The 17,123-nt window shown below is 38.8% G+C and overlaps 1 protein-coding gene across 1 annotated transcript in view; it reads right to left on the bottom strand.

The window, feature by feature from the left end:
• LOC122816306 (medium-chain acyl-CoA ligase ACSF2, mitochondrial-like) overlaps positions 1–17,123 on the bottom strand; it is a 1,435,169-nt gene that overhangs the window by 15,759 nt on the left and 1,402,287 nt on the right. The window contains exon 15 of the mRNA XM_044089039.1: positions 12,071–12,139. Coding sequence (XP_043944974.1) covers positions 12,071–12,139 — 69 coding nt within the window. The remainder of the gene's footprint in view (positions 1–12,070; positions 12,140–17,123) is intronic.

Raw genomic sequence — 17,123 nt, forward strand, 5'->3', positions numbered from 1 at the left:
GTATGCAAGGTTTCTCCAAATGAATAATCCTCAGGAGGAGATGCAGATGGTATATACTCCTCTGCATCAGAATCCTCATAGGAAGGTATAGATAATTCCTGATCAGAAGAGAAATCAGAAGAAACAGAAACCTGATCTGAAAATTCATAATCAGTGTCTTGCCTAGGCCTCTTATCTGGAGGGGGATGGGTACCCCTGATCAAGGTAATAAGGTCTTCAGCCATTTTTATCATCTGTTTTTTAGGCATAGAGGCCTGTGCACGTGGCTCATGCGTCATATTTTTAGTTTTAGAAGTTGCTTTTGTCTTTGGTTTTGCACCTGTCATCGGTTTGATATACAAATGTTGAGGTCTGAATACACCCTCAGAAGCCGGTGCCTGCTCAGTGGCTCCAGACCCGTCCGAGGGAGATACATCCGTCGGTCTAATACCTTGAGTATCTTGCGGCATGCCGGACTCCACATGGGTGTCGGTAGAGGCCTGCAACTCAAAGGTAGTGGGTATCAGGGGCTGCAAAAGTGCCTCACTGAGTACCAGTGAACCAGTGACTGGCTTAGGGTAGGCTTTGTTGTCGGTTTTGGATCTCGACTGCCTTTCTCTGTCCTTTTCTTTGCGTTTTTTATGTACTCCGGTAGTCGGATTGCTATCCGACGACATTTCTGGGTAGTTAAATCTGTTTCCGAAATATTTTGAGGCAAAACTATACTGACGCTTAATAGTACGTTGGTTAAATCTAGCACAAAACCGACAGCCAGGCACATTGTGATCAGGGCATAGGCAAGGAATACAGTATAAATGGAAATCCTTATGAGGTATTTGCTCCCACAAGTAATACAATTATTAACTTTTTCTGACATTGGTATGGAGCAAGAAAAAAGTTTCCCCAATGGGGTACTTAGCTTTAGTGAAGACTTTGGTTCTGAAACTCAAATTCGAATATTTCAGTAGTCAGCCAACCGGCATTTGCGAAATGCTTCTGCTTCAGGCACTGCATGGCAAGAAAGACTAAAGAAAATGGCGTTGGCTGCATGTTTTATACCCCTGATGACCTGACGTCATGGAAGAGGAGACAGCAACCGATGCAGGACCCAAGACTTTGGAATTCAGGGGTCTATATTAGATTGTCAAAGCATTTCTCCCCGGGCCTCCGCTGAAAACCGGCTCTGTGGAACCTAGTCGGACTTTCCCGGTCAACAAATGTTAAATAAATAAAACAACAAAAAATTCAGGCCGACTGAGGGCAACCTGCCAGCAGATTACCCAAATGTAATGACTGCAACAGTGAAACACGAAGAACATCACCTAATCATCGACCCATATTCAGGGAAAATTGCTTCTGTGATTTGCTGAAGTTACCAAGGACAAGGAAATACTTGCCCTGCAGCACAACAGAACAACATCTGACTAAATAAAACCCACCCAAGTGGGGGCTTCACCCCCCTACAGCCTCCTAGCTATATATACCAACTTTGAGATCGCACCACAGTGGAGAAAACGGCAAAGTTGTGTAGTTGGCCAACTACTTCTTTGCCCTTGGTAAATTCAGTGAATCGCGGAAGTGATTTTTGCTGAATACAGGTCGATGATTAGCTGTTTGCTGAAAAAAACTTTCAACAACCTAATATAGACCCCCTCTTTCAATGTGCTGCACCTGCATCCATTTAAAATATATATAACTAACACTGACATCACTAAACTACAAGGAATACAAATTCTCCCCCCTGCAATGATCCATTTAAATGAAGCAGATTTTCAATAAAGTGAAAACAATGTGAGCACTTTTTGAAATTGTATTATTTTCATTTTGCCAACAGTTCATCAAGGTCTATTGTCAGCTCATTATACGCAAGAAGGTACTTCATCCGAATCCTATACCTTATTGCCTCAACGCCCATTGAGCTCCTTTTCTGCTTTGTCCTTGTCTATTTGTGCAAATTCATGCCTGTGTTTCCTTTTCACAATGGCACCAAGTTTTGTTTTTCCTTTGCAAATGCTGATATGAAAGATACGTTCCTTTTTTATACCGATGCTCTGATAGTTCTTTTGTTTTCAGGTAATGAATTTGAAAGATTTATTTTGCCCAGCTCTCACCCACTTGACTAGTTCTTTCACTGATGCTTCCCATTGATGCTAGATGATTTGTTTCTTTTTGCTGGCCTCTTTAGAGGCCTATTTTCTCCCTCATTTCCCAAGCATTTTAACCTCCTTCATGCATTACTCTTCTCTTTTTCCCATGTCATCCCTAATTTCTTTTAGTGAGATCAGTTGACTTTTCACACCTCCTTCTCCTACTCATGCTGGATTTCATTCCTTCCTTCACCCCATCCTTGATACATCACAATACCTCATCCTCTAATATCATTCCACCCCCTGCATTTATATTACTCCTAAAAGTGCTCCTTCACAGACTGAAGACTGCCTTCCTGGAATCAGAGATCTCTGTTTTGTGTGCTTTTCACCATTACCTCAGTCATCACAAACCACTCAGATGCATGAACATTATTGGCTCTTGCCTATACCCCCCTTATTTATCCAAACCATGAGGATTACATCATGCATGTTCCCTTCTTGTTTGGGGTCTTCTTGTAGAGTTTTGTTTCCCACTAAAACTTTTATGGTTTGATTTTTCTTTTACCAGCTTACCGTTGCAAGACTACAGACTTCTGTGACGATTGTTCTCCATTTTGTTCATCTGTTAATACTCCCCCTTAACATACCATTACTTTGTTTTCTTTCTGCACGTGGTATGTTGAAGTCATTAGCCAGAGATCATGTGATTCAGCCTCTGAGTAAGAAGCTCAAATTGTATTCCCTTATTGTCTTCATCTTTATTTTTCCTCATAGTGAATTTTATTTAAGTCCAAATACCCATTTACAGACACTCCCCTTTTGAGCCATCTGTCTTTAACACCCCCTAAATCCATCAGTCACCATACTTAAGTCCTCTTTAGTATAGAGTAGCTTTTGATTATGTCTGCAGTCTACATTTCTTTGTCTTCTTCTTACAAATACAACGTGCTTATATCCCATTTTTGTTTTTTATCTGTCTTCCAGCATTACTCTAAATCACTTTTCATTTGCCACTTCATCCTGTATCCCTTTTATTGCCTGCCATTCTCCACTTCTCTCTTCCTACCTCCTTTGCTTCCTCTGTATGCTCAATAGTAATGCTTTATAGTTCCATAGGTTCATAGAAAAATACTAGGCTATCATCCCTGGTTGGACATTTTAAGCCTCACCATGTTACCCTTTTGTTGCCCAGTTATGTTAACTTATCCCATACATGTTTAACTATCCTTGCCATCATTTTATTCAAGTAATTTTCATTTGTAAAGGCTTAGTTGTTAGAGTCACACCTTCAGTATATTAGGTGGTCCTAAGTAAGGTAGGGCATTTAAGTACTGCCTCTGTCCATTAGGAAGATAGGGGTCAGTCCTGAGGTAAATTTCCTATTTCACATCCATTGGTCTAAAATACATTTGAATGGGGACATGAATGAGATTTGTTTTATGTGGATGGAAAGTCTGTTCCAGAGTAGTGGTATCCTCTGATATATGTAGGTGTCCTTACAAACTGTTCTGTTTCTGTTACAGAAGAGATATAGGTTCATAGGTTCATAGGTTCATAGGTTCGTACTAGGCTATCTGCTCTAGGGCATTTATAAGCCTAGCCAGAGTGTATGTGGCTTACACCACCCCTTAGGATGAGAATACTATGCCCTTTTAGGGTTTAGTTTACTATGCCTCTGTCTAGTAGTGACAAAGAGATGACCCCCCGGGGTAAACCTACGATCTCCCATCCACTCGTCGAGATTTCTCTTGAATAGAGTCAGTGAGGGGCTCTGCCTAACATGGACTGGGATTCTGTTCCAGAGTGTAGGGAGCCTCTGGGTTATGAATCTGTCCCTCCAGCACGTTCTATTTATTTCTGTGTTGAGGTTTAAGTCACTTGTTCTCGTGGCTCTGATGGATTTGGATTTTTTGAGGTGGAGCATGTCCATTAATTCAGGATTGGACATGGCCTTGTATGTCAGGCACAGATCACCTCTGAGTAGGCGGTATGCGACTGAATAGAGCTGAAGTTTTTTCAGTCGGGCAGCATATGACATATGTTTAAGACCCTTTATCCTCTTGGTGAGGAACTTTTGGGGTCTTTCCAACTGCTGCAGGTGTCGGGTGAGATACATCCCAAATGGGGCATTGTACTCAATCATTGGCCTGATAAGAGAAGAATACAGGGGCACAATGACCTCTCTTGATCTAGATGTGAAACCCTTCATGATAAGGTGGGCAATATAGAAGGTCTTCCTAACCACTTTGGCAATGTGAGTGTCAAATGAGAGGTTACTGTCAACCTGGGTCCCTAGGTCCCTGATTACCTCTTCCGTACTTAATGGATTACCGCCTATGTGGTAATTTGTCGGTACCTTGTTTTTCCCAAAGGGTATGACTATACATTTTTTGGCGTTCAGCTTAAGGCCATGGCTCTGGCACCAATTATCCATTTCTATGAGGCCTCTCTGAAGGATGTTTGTGTCCGCTGGAGTATCAATTATGGCGCCCTGTTTGCAGTAATCTGCGAACTTTGTCAGCCACAATCTTCCTATGTTTGCCTGTACCTCAGAAAAATAAATGCCGAACAAGAGGGGTCCCAGGACTGAGCCCTGTGGGACACCGCTTGTGACTGGCTTAGAGTCTGACATAGCTCCAGCAACTCTGACCCTGTGGGTTCTGTCCTTGAGCCAGTTTGCAACCCATCTTGTGACATATGGGTTTACATTTAAGCTGGTGAGTTTGTCTATGATGCCCGAGTTCCTGGTTTTAGTACCATTTTAGTACCATTAGACTGGCATATGTGGAGTAAATCCATATGTACTGGGTCTGGGGATGCCTTATAAGCCAGGTGTAGGTTATCTTTTAGTAGTCTGTATGAGACTGAGTATAGTGAGAGGGTTTTGAGGTGTCCATGTAGTATATGTGCTTTAGGTCCAATATTCTTTTTGTAAGAAACCTCTGGAGTCACTCTAGTTGATGCAAATGCCTGGACACATACATACCAAAGGGAGTATTGCACTTAATTATGGACCTAAAGAAAGCTGAAGAAAGTGGGATGATGACTTCTCTGGACCTGCAAGCTATCCATCTACTTATCAGATGTGCAATATAAAAGGACTTCCTTACAAGCATGGGGACATGTTGGTCAAATGCTAGGTTGCTGTCTATGTGAAATCCCAAATTCCTACTGGTTCTACTCTTTGGGGTGTATTGTCAATGTGACAGAGAATTCCCTATGGCAGTCCATTTTCTAAAGGACACAATGATGCTCTTTTTGGCACTTAGATTTAGCCCGTGACTCTAACACCAATTATTTGTGTAGAATCACTGAGTCTGTGGTATTTAATGACTGCTCACAGCTTGCAGTAATCCACAAACGTGGTCAGCCATAGACCCTAGATGTTTGGTTTGACGTTGGAAAAATAGATGCCAAATACTAATGGCCCCAGCACAGAACCCTGTAAGATCCTACTGCTAACAGGTCTTTCTGTGAGGTGGCTTCCCCACTACTAACTTCCTGTCTTTTATCTGTGATCTAGTTTGCAATCCAGTTGGTGACATTGGAGTTTATTCCTAATTTAGCAAGCTAGTGAGATATTATGTCAAAGGCTTTAGTAAGGTCAAAGTAGGTAGTGTGTACTGTCTTCCATCACTTTTGTGATTTTTAAAAATATAAAGTAAGCTGAGTTGGCATAATCTGCCTTTGACAAAAACAAACTGAGATAGTTCCGGTGTTGGGAGGTTTCCTATGTTTTCACTGATTAGTCCCATGTAAGTCTTTTCATGGTTTTTCTTAACCTTTTTCACTTTAGTTTAGTGTAAAGAGACCTCAGTTTTTATTTATTTATTCAATCAATTATTAAACAAGATTTCCATCATGTATGGGTTTAGATGGTGCATAACATAATGTCTCTTGATCATCCCATGCACTCCCCAAACACTTGCTACCCTATTCATTACAACATTTATTGAGCAGTTCACTGAACTCCCTAACTCTCTTTTTCTTTGAAAAGCACTCAGGTGTGTTTGTTTCTGTGCTTGCAGTGCATATAGGAGCAGAAGTTTATAGGGAGTTACTAGACATGATGTCCAAAATTTCCTAATTACCTCAGAGCTCTGTCATTTTCTCAGAGGCACACAGTGGCAAATAAAGGATGACGGAATGAAATCCTACACTGCACAGACACAGCTTATTAACAGTTCATGGCCATAACTGCCTATAGTGCTTATATCATTATATAAGTAAAAAGGTATAGCATGTTTGAAATGCTTCAGAAGTGGAACAGAATGACAAACAATTGTAGTTAAAAGTGCTTACACCTCTGAAAGCTCATGACTAAAGGAATGTATTTTAATTGCATTTTGTGATGGAAAAATTAACCTTTTCCTGATCTTGTGGGACCACATACAATACTACTAAACTCCTCACTTTCTTGCATAACTACATTACTTTTTATTGAAAGTTGGTCTGTACTGCATTATTTTATACCACTATTATTGGTGGTGCAGTGGGCATATTCAACATTTTTTTTTTCTATGCCAAATATCATTACCTGCAACACTATTAGCTGAGTAGATGTTTTTCTCCAATTGTGGAAAACTGTTGCAGAATGCATCTGTGTTTGTTCCTATGCCAAGATAATGACCGTAGAGCAAATCCTTCAGACCACTGTTGCTGAGGCTGAGTGGACTGGTGGTAATTGCCAAGACCCTGGTGATACCAAAGTAGTTCCACATATTAAGCAGCTAACTAAGGAGAAAAACCTTGGTGTACATTGTGGCCTTTGAATGATACAACCACTCAGAAGAATGGGAACAACTTGACTGGGCTAAAATCCTCTCAGCCCAGTTATCTGGTAAACTTTTAAAAGCTTCATGGAAACAGAAGGGACTGAATGTCAGGACTACGAGAAGGGTAAAAAAAGATAGTTAGATATTTTTCTTATCAAAATGGTAAAATCTCAGTCATATGGCTTAGAGCATATACTATGGTTAGAACCTGAAGCTCAACATACTGAAAGTAAGATGATAGAAATGTTAGCCGCTGATAATTTGTAAGGGTTTTTGTTTGCTTCTTGGATATGGCCCTAAGGACACTGAAAATGTTTAACTGTAGATAGATTGTTACGCAATAAAACTATAAAACTGAGCAGTCTGAATCATTGGGAAAATCTGTGTCAAATTCTTGAAACTAAAGGTTCCAGCTGAAGACACAGCCTGTTTTAAATTTGTAAAATAATTTCACTTAGCTAGATTTTTGTTATGTCAATAATAATACTTTTCTACCACTGAAATCTCTAACTGGTGAAAACAGTCTAATACTGATTTTGAGATGATGGAATGTGATAAACTGTCAGAATAGTTGAGCCAGCTTTCTGATATTGTACTGTTTGCAAGATTAATGAAGTCTAATTTTTAAATGATGGCAGGGAGCTGCAGGGATTACTAGATGTGGGCGGTATGGTTACATTAATAAAGATGCAGTTCATTTGGAAATGCAGACCCTTACTAAGAAGTAGATGAAATAGTATGCATTCACAGAAATAAGAAACAGTATCGTTTAAAAAGATCACTCATGCTGTTTCTGTGGTTTCCAATAAAACACTCCACATGATAACACAAAAAATTGTAAAGATTTGTGAAGGCAATGGGAAGAAGATGATGTAGACAGGCTACCTTATCAGTATGAGAAGCGAATCCAGCAATGGACTAAGGCTACAGATACATCTTTATCTAACTTGGAAAAAGGAGAGGAGAGCACCTGCCAGGCATATTAGTAAGAGCATATGATTTTAACACAGATCCAGGCATAGTGTTAAAAAGCCTTTGTCCTCCATATATCTTTCTACTTGTCCTGCCACTTATTCTTCCATTCCCTGTACGTTTTTACATTCACTCTGATGACCATTTTTACATCTTGTGTGAATTATGTTGACTTGCATCATATCATTTTTTTAACTCCTGTCAGCTCTTTCTTCATGCCTCTGTTTATCCTCTGTACCTATTTTCTTTCACTCTGGGTTTCCAGATTCTGTATTACTTCCTTCCTAACGTCTTTAAACACACCCCTCTTTCATCTCAGATTTTGGTTTTGCATCTGGATTAAGTCCCATTTCTGTGGTTAGCATGACATAGTTAGATGCACTGTAATTATTAGTCAGTGGACCCTAACTTTTTTGTCAGATTTTTAACTGCATAAGTGAGCTGCTTATTGTGGATATTTTTGGCCATGAATTTGGCCACAAGCTAATTCACTCTACATAAAGTTGGTTGGGGAGGTGACAGCTGCTAGAATGCAACATTTTTTTATATTGAAGGCAGAGTAATTTTGACTATATCATGTGTGAATGCATAGTTTTAAGTGCCACCTGAATAGAAGTACTGTCAGTGATGGACACAGCTGTCAAGCTTGCAGTCATCTGCATATTTTTTTTTAGCCAGGCAGTAAATTCAGTTATCATGTTTGGGAAAAATATGCCAGTAAAGCAGTGGCCCCAAAATAAAGCCCAGAGGGACTTCACTGGTGACAGTAGGACCAAGTAGCCATTTGTGAACCAAAGTTATTATGGCTTCATTTAAAGTTAGATGTTTGAGTTTGTGCATGATTCTGTCATGGGTAAGAGTGTCAAATGCTTTAGTCTTCTTATGGTAAGCTGCATGGGCTGATAATCCTTCTTCCGAGGTGGTAGTCACACTTTCAGAGGAATTTACAAAGTTAATCACACACAATCTACTTTTGTCAAAACCATAATGGACTAAGTCATGATTACAAAGATTTCCCATGTCTGCCTGAATAAATTCCATAATGATTTTCTCAATCATTTTCCACAATTTGTTTGTGGGCCTGACTGGGCTGTAATTACTGGAATATGGCGAGTGGAATCCCTTGTGGATTGAAATTACAAAAACATGCTTACAGATATCAGGGACACAGAAATTTTTAATATTCTGTTAAATATACATAAACTGGCATTCTTAGGGTATTTTTGATTGTGCAAACTAGACTTCCTTATATCTCATCTGGTCCCATGGTTCCAATCATAGGGAAGGCAGAAGTAACCGTCTTGTTTGAAATTTTAGGGAACTGTGTTGCAGGGAGGAAGTGAATAGTGTTCTCCTTTCTAGATGGATTTTTTTAATTAAATTTGTTTGCTATATTTGTTTGATCTGTTATAGTGATGTAATTTTGTTGTGGCATAAAACATCTTTTTCCTTCCTCTTTATTTTTCAGATGTTGTTGTAGAATGCCTTACTATATTCACATGTTCAGATGGCCTCTTTCTTCAATGAAGCTTTGCTTCTTTTGACAGTTTTACTGAACTCCTTTTGGATGTAGTTGATCTTATCATTGTTGCAGTGGTCCAGGTGAAGTTTGCAGGCTCTGTGCTCAGTTTTCTTTTAAATTAATAATTATTTGTTGATTTCGTAATGCCAACATTGAGGTTTATTCCAGAATTTCCTTCTAAATTTATGCATCCTTCAAATAAATTTGCCAGCGCAGTTGTTTAGAGTTTTGTAGAGTACCATGAATTACTTAACAGGACCACGAATAAGCCCTTATATATGGTCCTAGCTGACTGATACAGGGTGGTTTAGGGCAATATTATTCCTGTCTAAAAAATCCATAAGATGTGACAGCTATTTTATTAGGTTTGGTCATGTGAATATGCAGAATGCTATGGTATTGTGGAATGTGAAAAGGGATGGTGTGACATTTAGCTAGGAACCGTTGGAAGAGCTATTTGTCAAAATGATATCCAGTATGTTCATGTATGCCCTGTCACAAAGTTTGCTATATATTGAACTTTGCTAATGTTCAGAAAGTTTAGAAGTTTTTCATCCAGGCATTGGCTAAGGCATAGCTTTTATAGTCAAAGATGGGAAAACTTAGGTGACTGAGTAGAAAAAGAATTTCCATTATAGAAAAGGTTATACGTTTATCAAGGATGTGGCAATGTTCTAGAGGTAATATGGACTGATGCTGCAATACAATACAAAACTATAGTCTGTCTTTATTGTATACTGTATGTAGAGTACTTCATGTTCACAATTTGTCTCTATAACCCTGCCTTCAAAAACTTATGGAAATAGATTCACCACCCCCTAGCTCAGAGGGCTGAACTAAGTAAAAAGAATTGTAAACATGTATCTGTGGATGTGAAAAACATGTCTCTGTAACTGCAGATACAGTGATTCCTTCAAATGCAAAGCAATTCTCTAGGCAGCTTAGTTTATATTTAGGTTGCAGGCATGTCCTTCACTTATTGTCATCTGGGGAGTTTAGCTTGGAAAGTCCATTAATTTCAACCTGTCTAAAAATACACTGGTGGAAGAAAGAGTATATTTAGTACTCTAACCTGTCTTTTTGAGAAGAGGTGTATCTTATTTATCCCTTGTAAATTAGGCATGGGACTCATACTCCTGGATCAACATCATGAGCTAAGCTTATTGTTGAAACTAATAGTATTTTCTATAATGTAGGTTTCATTTTCAGTGAAGGAAAGATTTGACAAACTAGAATGGATTTATAAACCTAAAAAGGCACCCACAAGGTCAGCCATATCCCTTTGAATCCAGGAAAGAGAACAGCTTCTAGTGTCATTGATTCCAACATGCACAATTGCAGCAGGCTGACTGAATCCATAATGCAGAATTGCAGCAGTATGAGAACCCTGAGTATCCTTGTCTCATTCACACCTACAACACAGATTATGCTGCTCACTGCTGAATGTCAGCTTTATAGGCAGAGTTGTCTCTTCTATGCCTATAGCACTTGAAAGGCAGACTACATAGCAGTTTGATTTAATTGTTTACAGAATTGGTGATAGTCTATGCCATGACTAAGCAGTAGAGATTTGAAAGAAATGGTTTTATCTGAACATGTAAGGTAAAAACCTACTTTATAACTTTACTTGGAAAGATTATTCTTGCATTTAAATTTTCTTTTGTCCAGCCTGCTAGCAGCCAGGAATGTAAAATTGCATTAACTGACTGCTAGCAGGTGCTAGTGAGTTAATCATATAGACAACATCCCTAATCATAGCTCCACAGAGGCAGTGGATACTGTGACTGTCTGTATATCTACCTTTGTGACTGCTGGGTAGATTAGTCTGTCATACTCTTGAGTTATGAAATATTTTCCAGTATTCTATTAAGGAAGGGTTTAGCATTTAATTTATTAACTTTCTTCCCTGTAACTGGTGCTTGGAGACTCTCTGTGTGAGGTATGATTACTTGATGTACATGTCCAATAAAACTGCATGACTCAGGGATGAGCAGGCTAGTATCTCAGCATAAGCTCTGTTAAGGGAAGGAGGGTGCTCCCTGACCATTTATATGTGGAAAGCTTTGCCTGTAGTTTACGTAAATATCTGCACCCCACTGTTGGAATTACTGACCCCATTTAAAGGGAAAATGTCAGTGAGCATAAAGTAATTTAAGCATTGTCTAAGGATTCCAGGTGCAGGAAGGATGGAGATGAAGAGATCAAGTGTTCACTGTATAGTACAAAGGAAACAAATGGGCTCTCACATCTGGTGATTTTCAGCTGCTGATCAGCCAGTAAGTATGGCCAGGCAACTGAGTCAAGCCTTTGTTATCATGGAAATTTGATTGTAAGACAGTTTTTAGGAGAAGATGTTAGACTTTAAACTACACAGATCTTTAAATGGTAGCTGAACTTACTCCCAGCAAGCAGGAATACCTGTAATTTTTCATTAAGTAAATCTCCAATGGCCATATGCATACTTCCAAAATAATGTGTAAGCTTAAATGTTAAGAAACAGTGTACTTGTCTGCTGTTTTCTGTACCATCATGTTGATAAGTGAACACAAGTGTCTTTTTATGTATTGTCTAAAGAACTAAGTAATGTCTCAAAAAGTTAGTAAATCAGTCAATAAATATTGACCATAAGAAATAGTCATAATGCAAAGCATCTCTCTCAAATTAATAAATATACACAATAAATCAGGTCTGAAGGAAAATCAGGTATGTCCCTTTCTTCCAACTAGGCTTACCTTCCCAGATGCAGTCATGGGGTAGCTCTTCACAAACACTACATATCGAGGGATTTTAAAATGGGATATCTGTGAATGAAACAGTAAAATTTTGTTTAATGGCAAATATAAAAAGAGATTTATACATTTTTTGCTAGGCACGTTAAATTAGATAAGAGCTTTTAAATGAGATGGATGCTAACTGTTTTCAAGTAGGAAAAACAACTTGAAATGGCAGATAACCCCTAAATCTATTCAATAAGCCTCAGGTGGCTATATCACTGAATGGATAAAATGAAAAAGAATGTTTGTTTCAACAAAAATGAACCTTTAAGACTAAAGTTTAAGATAAAATCAGTTTAGAAGATGAAAGCTCTTATCTTTTCATTTTAGTGGTTAAGTTTCTATTTAGTTCATTTGGACTGTGTTTTTATTTTTATGTTTTCAAGTAGAAGCAGCTGAGTGAAGCAATGCTACTGTTATCAAGAGAAGCTACTCAATGAGTATATTACAATGCAATATTCCACCCACCATGTATGACAAACACCTGTATCTCTTTCATATCAACCTTGTGATACAGAGCTGCAAGAAATTATGTTATATTGTCCAGTCAGTCAATAAGGAAAGCTAACCAATCTTTAATAAAGAAGCTTTTTAAGAGGTCCTTTATGAGACATCTATTTCAAGATCTTACATTTGAGGATAATACTTAAATCATTCCTTCTTTTATTTTAAGGCCAAATGTAAATCCTCATTACTTATGATATTTAAGTCCAGGAAAAACATTTTAAGTACTTGATGTCACACTATTTTTAATGTCTTTTATTTTAATTTTAGCAAATCCAGAAACAAGATTAGTAAATAAACTGAACTGCACTGAAACTGAATATAAGTGTTTGGATTATGTCCCTGATTGGAACAACTAGAGTTTAATGGATGCCATATTAGCAGTGTCAGGCTAGGTATGAAAAGTGATATTTAGTATATAATAAAGCCTTGTCATAAGAAATCAGAACATGATAATGCTACCTCTACATGGATGTCAGAGTTGTATAAAGTAATAATTACGTTCAGTTTGCAGTTAAATAGTGCTACATATTTCAGTGTTCATGACGCATTCATTCATTTATTTATTTATTTTTTCTGCAGGTCCATCAGTCTACAGAGAAAGCGGTGCTATTGTTTTCCTTCTGTTCAGTGTGTAATAAACAGTGTAAATGTTTAATAGATATATACATCATGGTTCACAGAGACAATCTTTTATCATATACACTTAAAGTGCAAACCAGAAAAAAGTGTAGTTTAATTAAATCGTTCAGTTTCCTTCCTATACAGACCAATAAAATACAGTAAAATCTTAATTGTGCTCATCTATTTCCTTTATCCCCTGCATAACCAGTTTGTTTCTTGAGTAAAGTCTGTTTGCTGATGATTAAATGTAAGATCAAAATCAAATCAGTATACAAAGAAGTTGTAGCAAACCTCTCACTGGCTATAAAGCTGGATTCATTTGTACCATAATCATTGGGAGGAATGGAGCCTGATTCAAGAAACTCTAACTTAACAGGCACATTTTCTGTTTTTTTGCAACATTCTGTGCAGGGTTACTACACAGAAAATATGAAACAAGTTAAAGAGTGATTTTTACATTAGACAGTGCAACTCTGTCATTGATGATATATTACTGGGCACCAAGACAAAAGCTGGTGTTCAGTACATATGTAAATGAGGAGCACAAGATGAGGAACACCAGTAGTACAATTTCTACTTAGGGATAGAGAATACTGCCTCTGACAACAGGCATTGTGAAACAACATAGGTGCTAAAGGTCATCAATCGGCAGATACCTGGACTGCCAATATAGCAGCCATCCCACTGTAGTATGTGCCACACAGTTCTCCCAGCAATTATTATCCACTCCCCCAAATACACATGTAGCTGTCCAAGTATATTTTGCCATAATTTTCTATGTATGTTTGTTCATAAAATACTGGCAGTAGCAAACATATCCATACACATGCCTAGATGTACACACATACATGCACACAAGCTCATAGACACACTTACACATGCACACACACCCACCCACACATGCTCGTACACATATGTATGCAAGTATACACACATGCACATGCGTGCACGTGCACGCACACACACACACACACACACACACACACACACACACACACACACACATAAGCACAGACACTCACACACACACACACACACACACACACACACACACACAAACCACACACATGAACACACACACACACACACACACACACACACACACACACACACACACACACACACACACACACAACCACACACATGAATACACATAAGCACACACAAACACACACACACACACACACATAAGCACACACACAAACACACACACACACACACACACACACACACACACATGAATACACACACACACACACACACACACACACACACACACACACACACACACACACACACACACACACACACACACACACATATACACACATATATACACACACACACACACACACACACACACACACACACACACACACACACACACACACACACACACACAGTTCATTCTGGCAGTATGACACAGCACTATGCCCACTACCCCTTCCTACAATACTGCTGGCACATAGTACTACTGATGCTCAGCCATGCTGCTATCTGCTCTTCTGGCTGCGTAATATATGCAGTCAGTGATGTCATTCACTGAATGAGATGTGCTGTTCATTGATGCACAAGAATATGTCAAGAGGCTTGTAGATTTTATGGTTTTATGATGTGTGTCTGTCACTCATGTTTGCCACTCATTAGGCTACAATAAACAGCTAATTATTTATACCTCTATGATGCAGCAGGGATATTAATCCTTACAGAGACAGAAAGAGAGAGAGAAAGAGAGAGAGAGAGAAAGTCCTGTAAATACAGATGCGGATACATGTGCATGTCTGTCCTCCTCAAATTTTTAACCCTGTCCATACTCTACCACCAAGCATGGTCCCAGGCTGTGGCAGATACACAGGCAGCCATGCTGTGCAGCTTTCCTGCAGCCATGCTGTCTGGAGCAGTGCTGAGTGTTCCTCTGCTTTGCAGAGTCTATCAGACTCACACCTGTTTGTCTCTGAATTGTGATGTATGCCTGGCTGTACACTCCATGTACCATAGTAATGGCAGGCACAGAGGCTGCAGTGCGTGACCATCCTTACCATGCATTTTCCAGCTGTTCGAACACACATGATACACCAATAATGTAAGGAGTACAGAGTGCCATACTGTGTGTCCAGCCTTGCAACCTCTTCTGAAGTGACATTCAGCCAAATAGCATCCATCACTTACATTATGTTATATGCTTCATTGTACTAAACTTGCTCTTTTTACTAGAAACTGTTCTTAGCTGTGTTAGGACAGTCTGCATCTGTTTATTGATAGGGGATCATTTTCTTACAAAAAGAAAGTATACTTTTAAGTTGTGACAGTCAGCCCACTGCTGGCAAGGATTTCATACTGTCCTTATATTTCAGTGCTTCATTGTTTATTCAGCAGTGTGCTGACTGAATGACAGAAGAGTCATTCTGTCTGTGATCTGCACTCTTGACATTAGAGCAGAATGGGCAAGGTCTGTAGATTCTCAATTTCCATGCAGAAGTAGTCTATGAATCTAATTGCCTGTATATGCCTTATATCTTTATAATTGATTCAAGGGTATTAGCTAGATATTAATTTTATTTTTTGGTAAATAAGCTAACCTGTTTAGACAATTTTCAGACATAACACAGGAATATACTGTATTATATTAGGTTATATACAATTAAATATTACAGAATTCACAGATACAAAATGAATGTTAAAACATATCTTTTTAGAAGGCATTCACACAAGTCACACATCTTGCTTCAAGCTTTATTGAACATTTCTGTTGATATTACAAATGATACAAATACAAAAATAAAAAGTCAAACTGCAGGTTTATGTCAAGCTATAATACGATGGGAAAAATTTAGCTAGTCTTATAGGTTCATAGGTGTATACTAGGCTAATGACCACTAGGGCCCTTAAAAGTCTAGCCATGCATCCCAAATGTGACCCCCAAATTTGATTTATATTTGATTTACAGCGGGTGATTTGCTGACTGCCTCCATCCATCAGAGACATAGGAGCCAGACCAGGGGTAAATTTCCAATTAGCCATGCATAGGTCCAAGTTGCGCTTAAATAACGATAGGGAGGAACTCTGCTTCACATGGATGGGGGAGGGCCTGTTGCAGAGAATGGGAATTCCCTGAGAAACACATCTGTCTCTCCAACATGTGCTATTTACACTGCAAACAAAATATAGGTCTTTTAATCTAGTTATTTACAGATGTGCAAAAGCTTCATCAAAACAAGGTCCAGGCATCCTTTGTATGCCAGAAAAATATCACCTCTCAAAAGTCTGTATAATACTGAGTAAAGGGACAGGGCTTTGAGGTGGATCTGTATAGGATAATATGTTTACTCCTTATATTCTTTTTGTAAGGAACCTTTGTGGACATTGCAGTTGCTGTATGAGTCTGGTCAGGTACATACCAAAGGAGGCATTATACTCTGTGATAGGCCTGATGAGGGTCAAGTACAGTGGTAAGATGGTCTTTCTGGCCCTAGATGTCATGCCCTTGCTTATAAGTTGAGCAATACAGAAGAATTTTCTTACTAACCTGGATACATGTTAGTCAAAGGCTAGGTTACTATCTACATGAATTCTCAGATCCCTGACTAGTGAATCCTGACTAGGGATTTTATTAGTGATGTATTTACCCAGGGTGGCAGACTTCCCAAAATGTACTGTAATGCATTTTTTGGTATTGAGTTTTAAGCCATGGCTTTGGCACAAGCATTTGTTTGCATTAGACCATCTTGAAAGGTGTACTTGTCTTGGGAGATTCAATGACTGCTCCCAATTTGCAATCATCTGCAAACGTGGTTATTCAGAGACTTTGACTTTGGCTTTGACAAATGAGAAGTAGGTGCCAAAGAAGAGTAGGCTTAGCACAGAGACCTGGGGGACTCCACTG

This window comes from Protopterus annectens, chromosome 12.part0 (assembly GCF_019279795.1).
Source record: "Protopterus annectens isolate FY-2018-M chromosome 12.part0, PAN1.0, whole genome shotgun sequence".
In the NCBI taxonomy this organism is placed as follows: Eukaryota; Metazoa; Chordata; order Ceratodontiformes; family Protopteridae; genus Protopterus; species Protopterus annectens.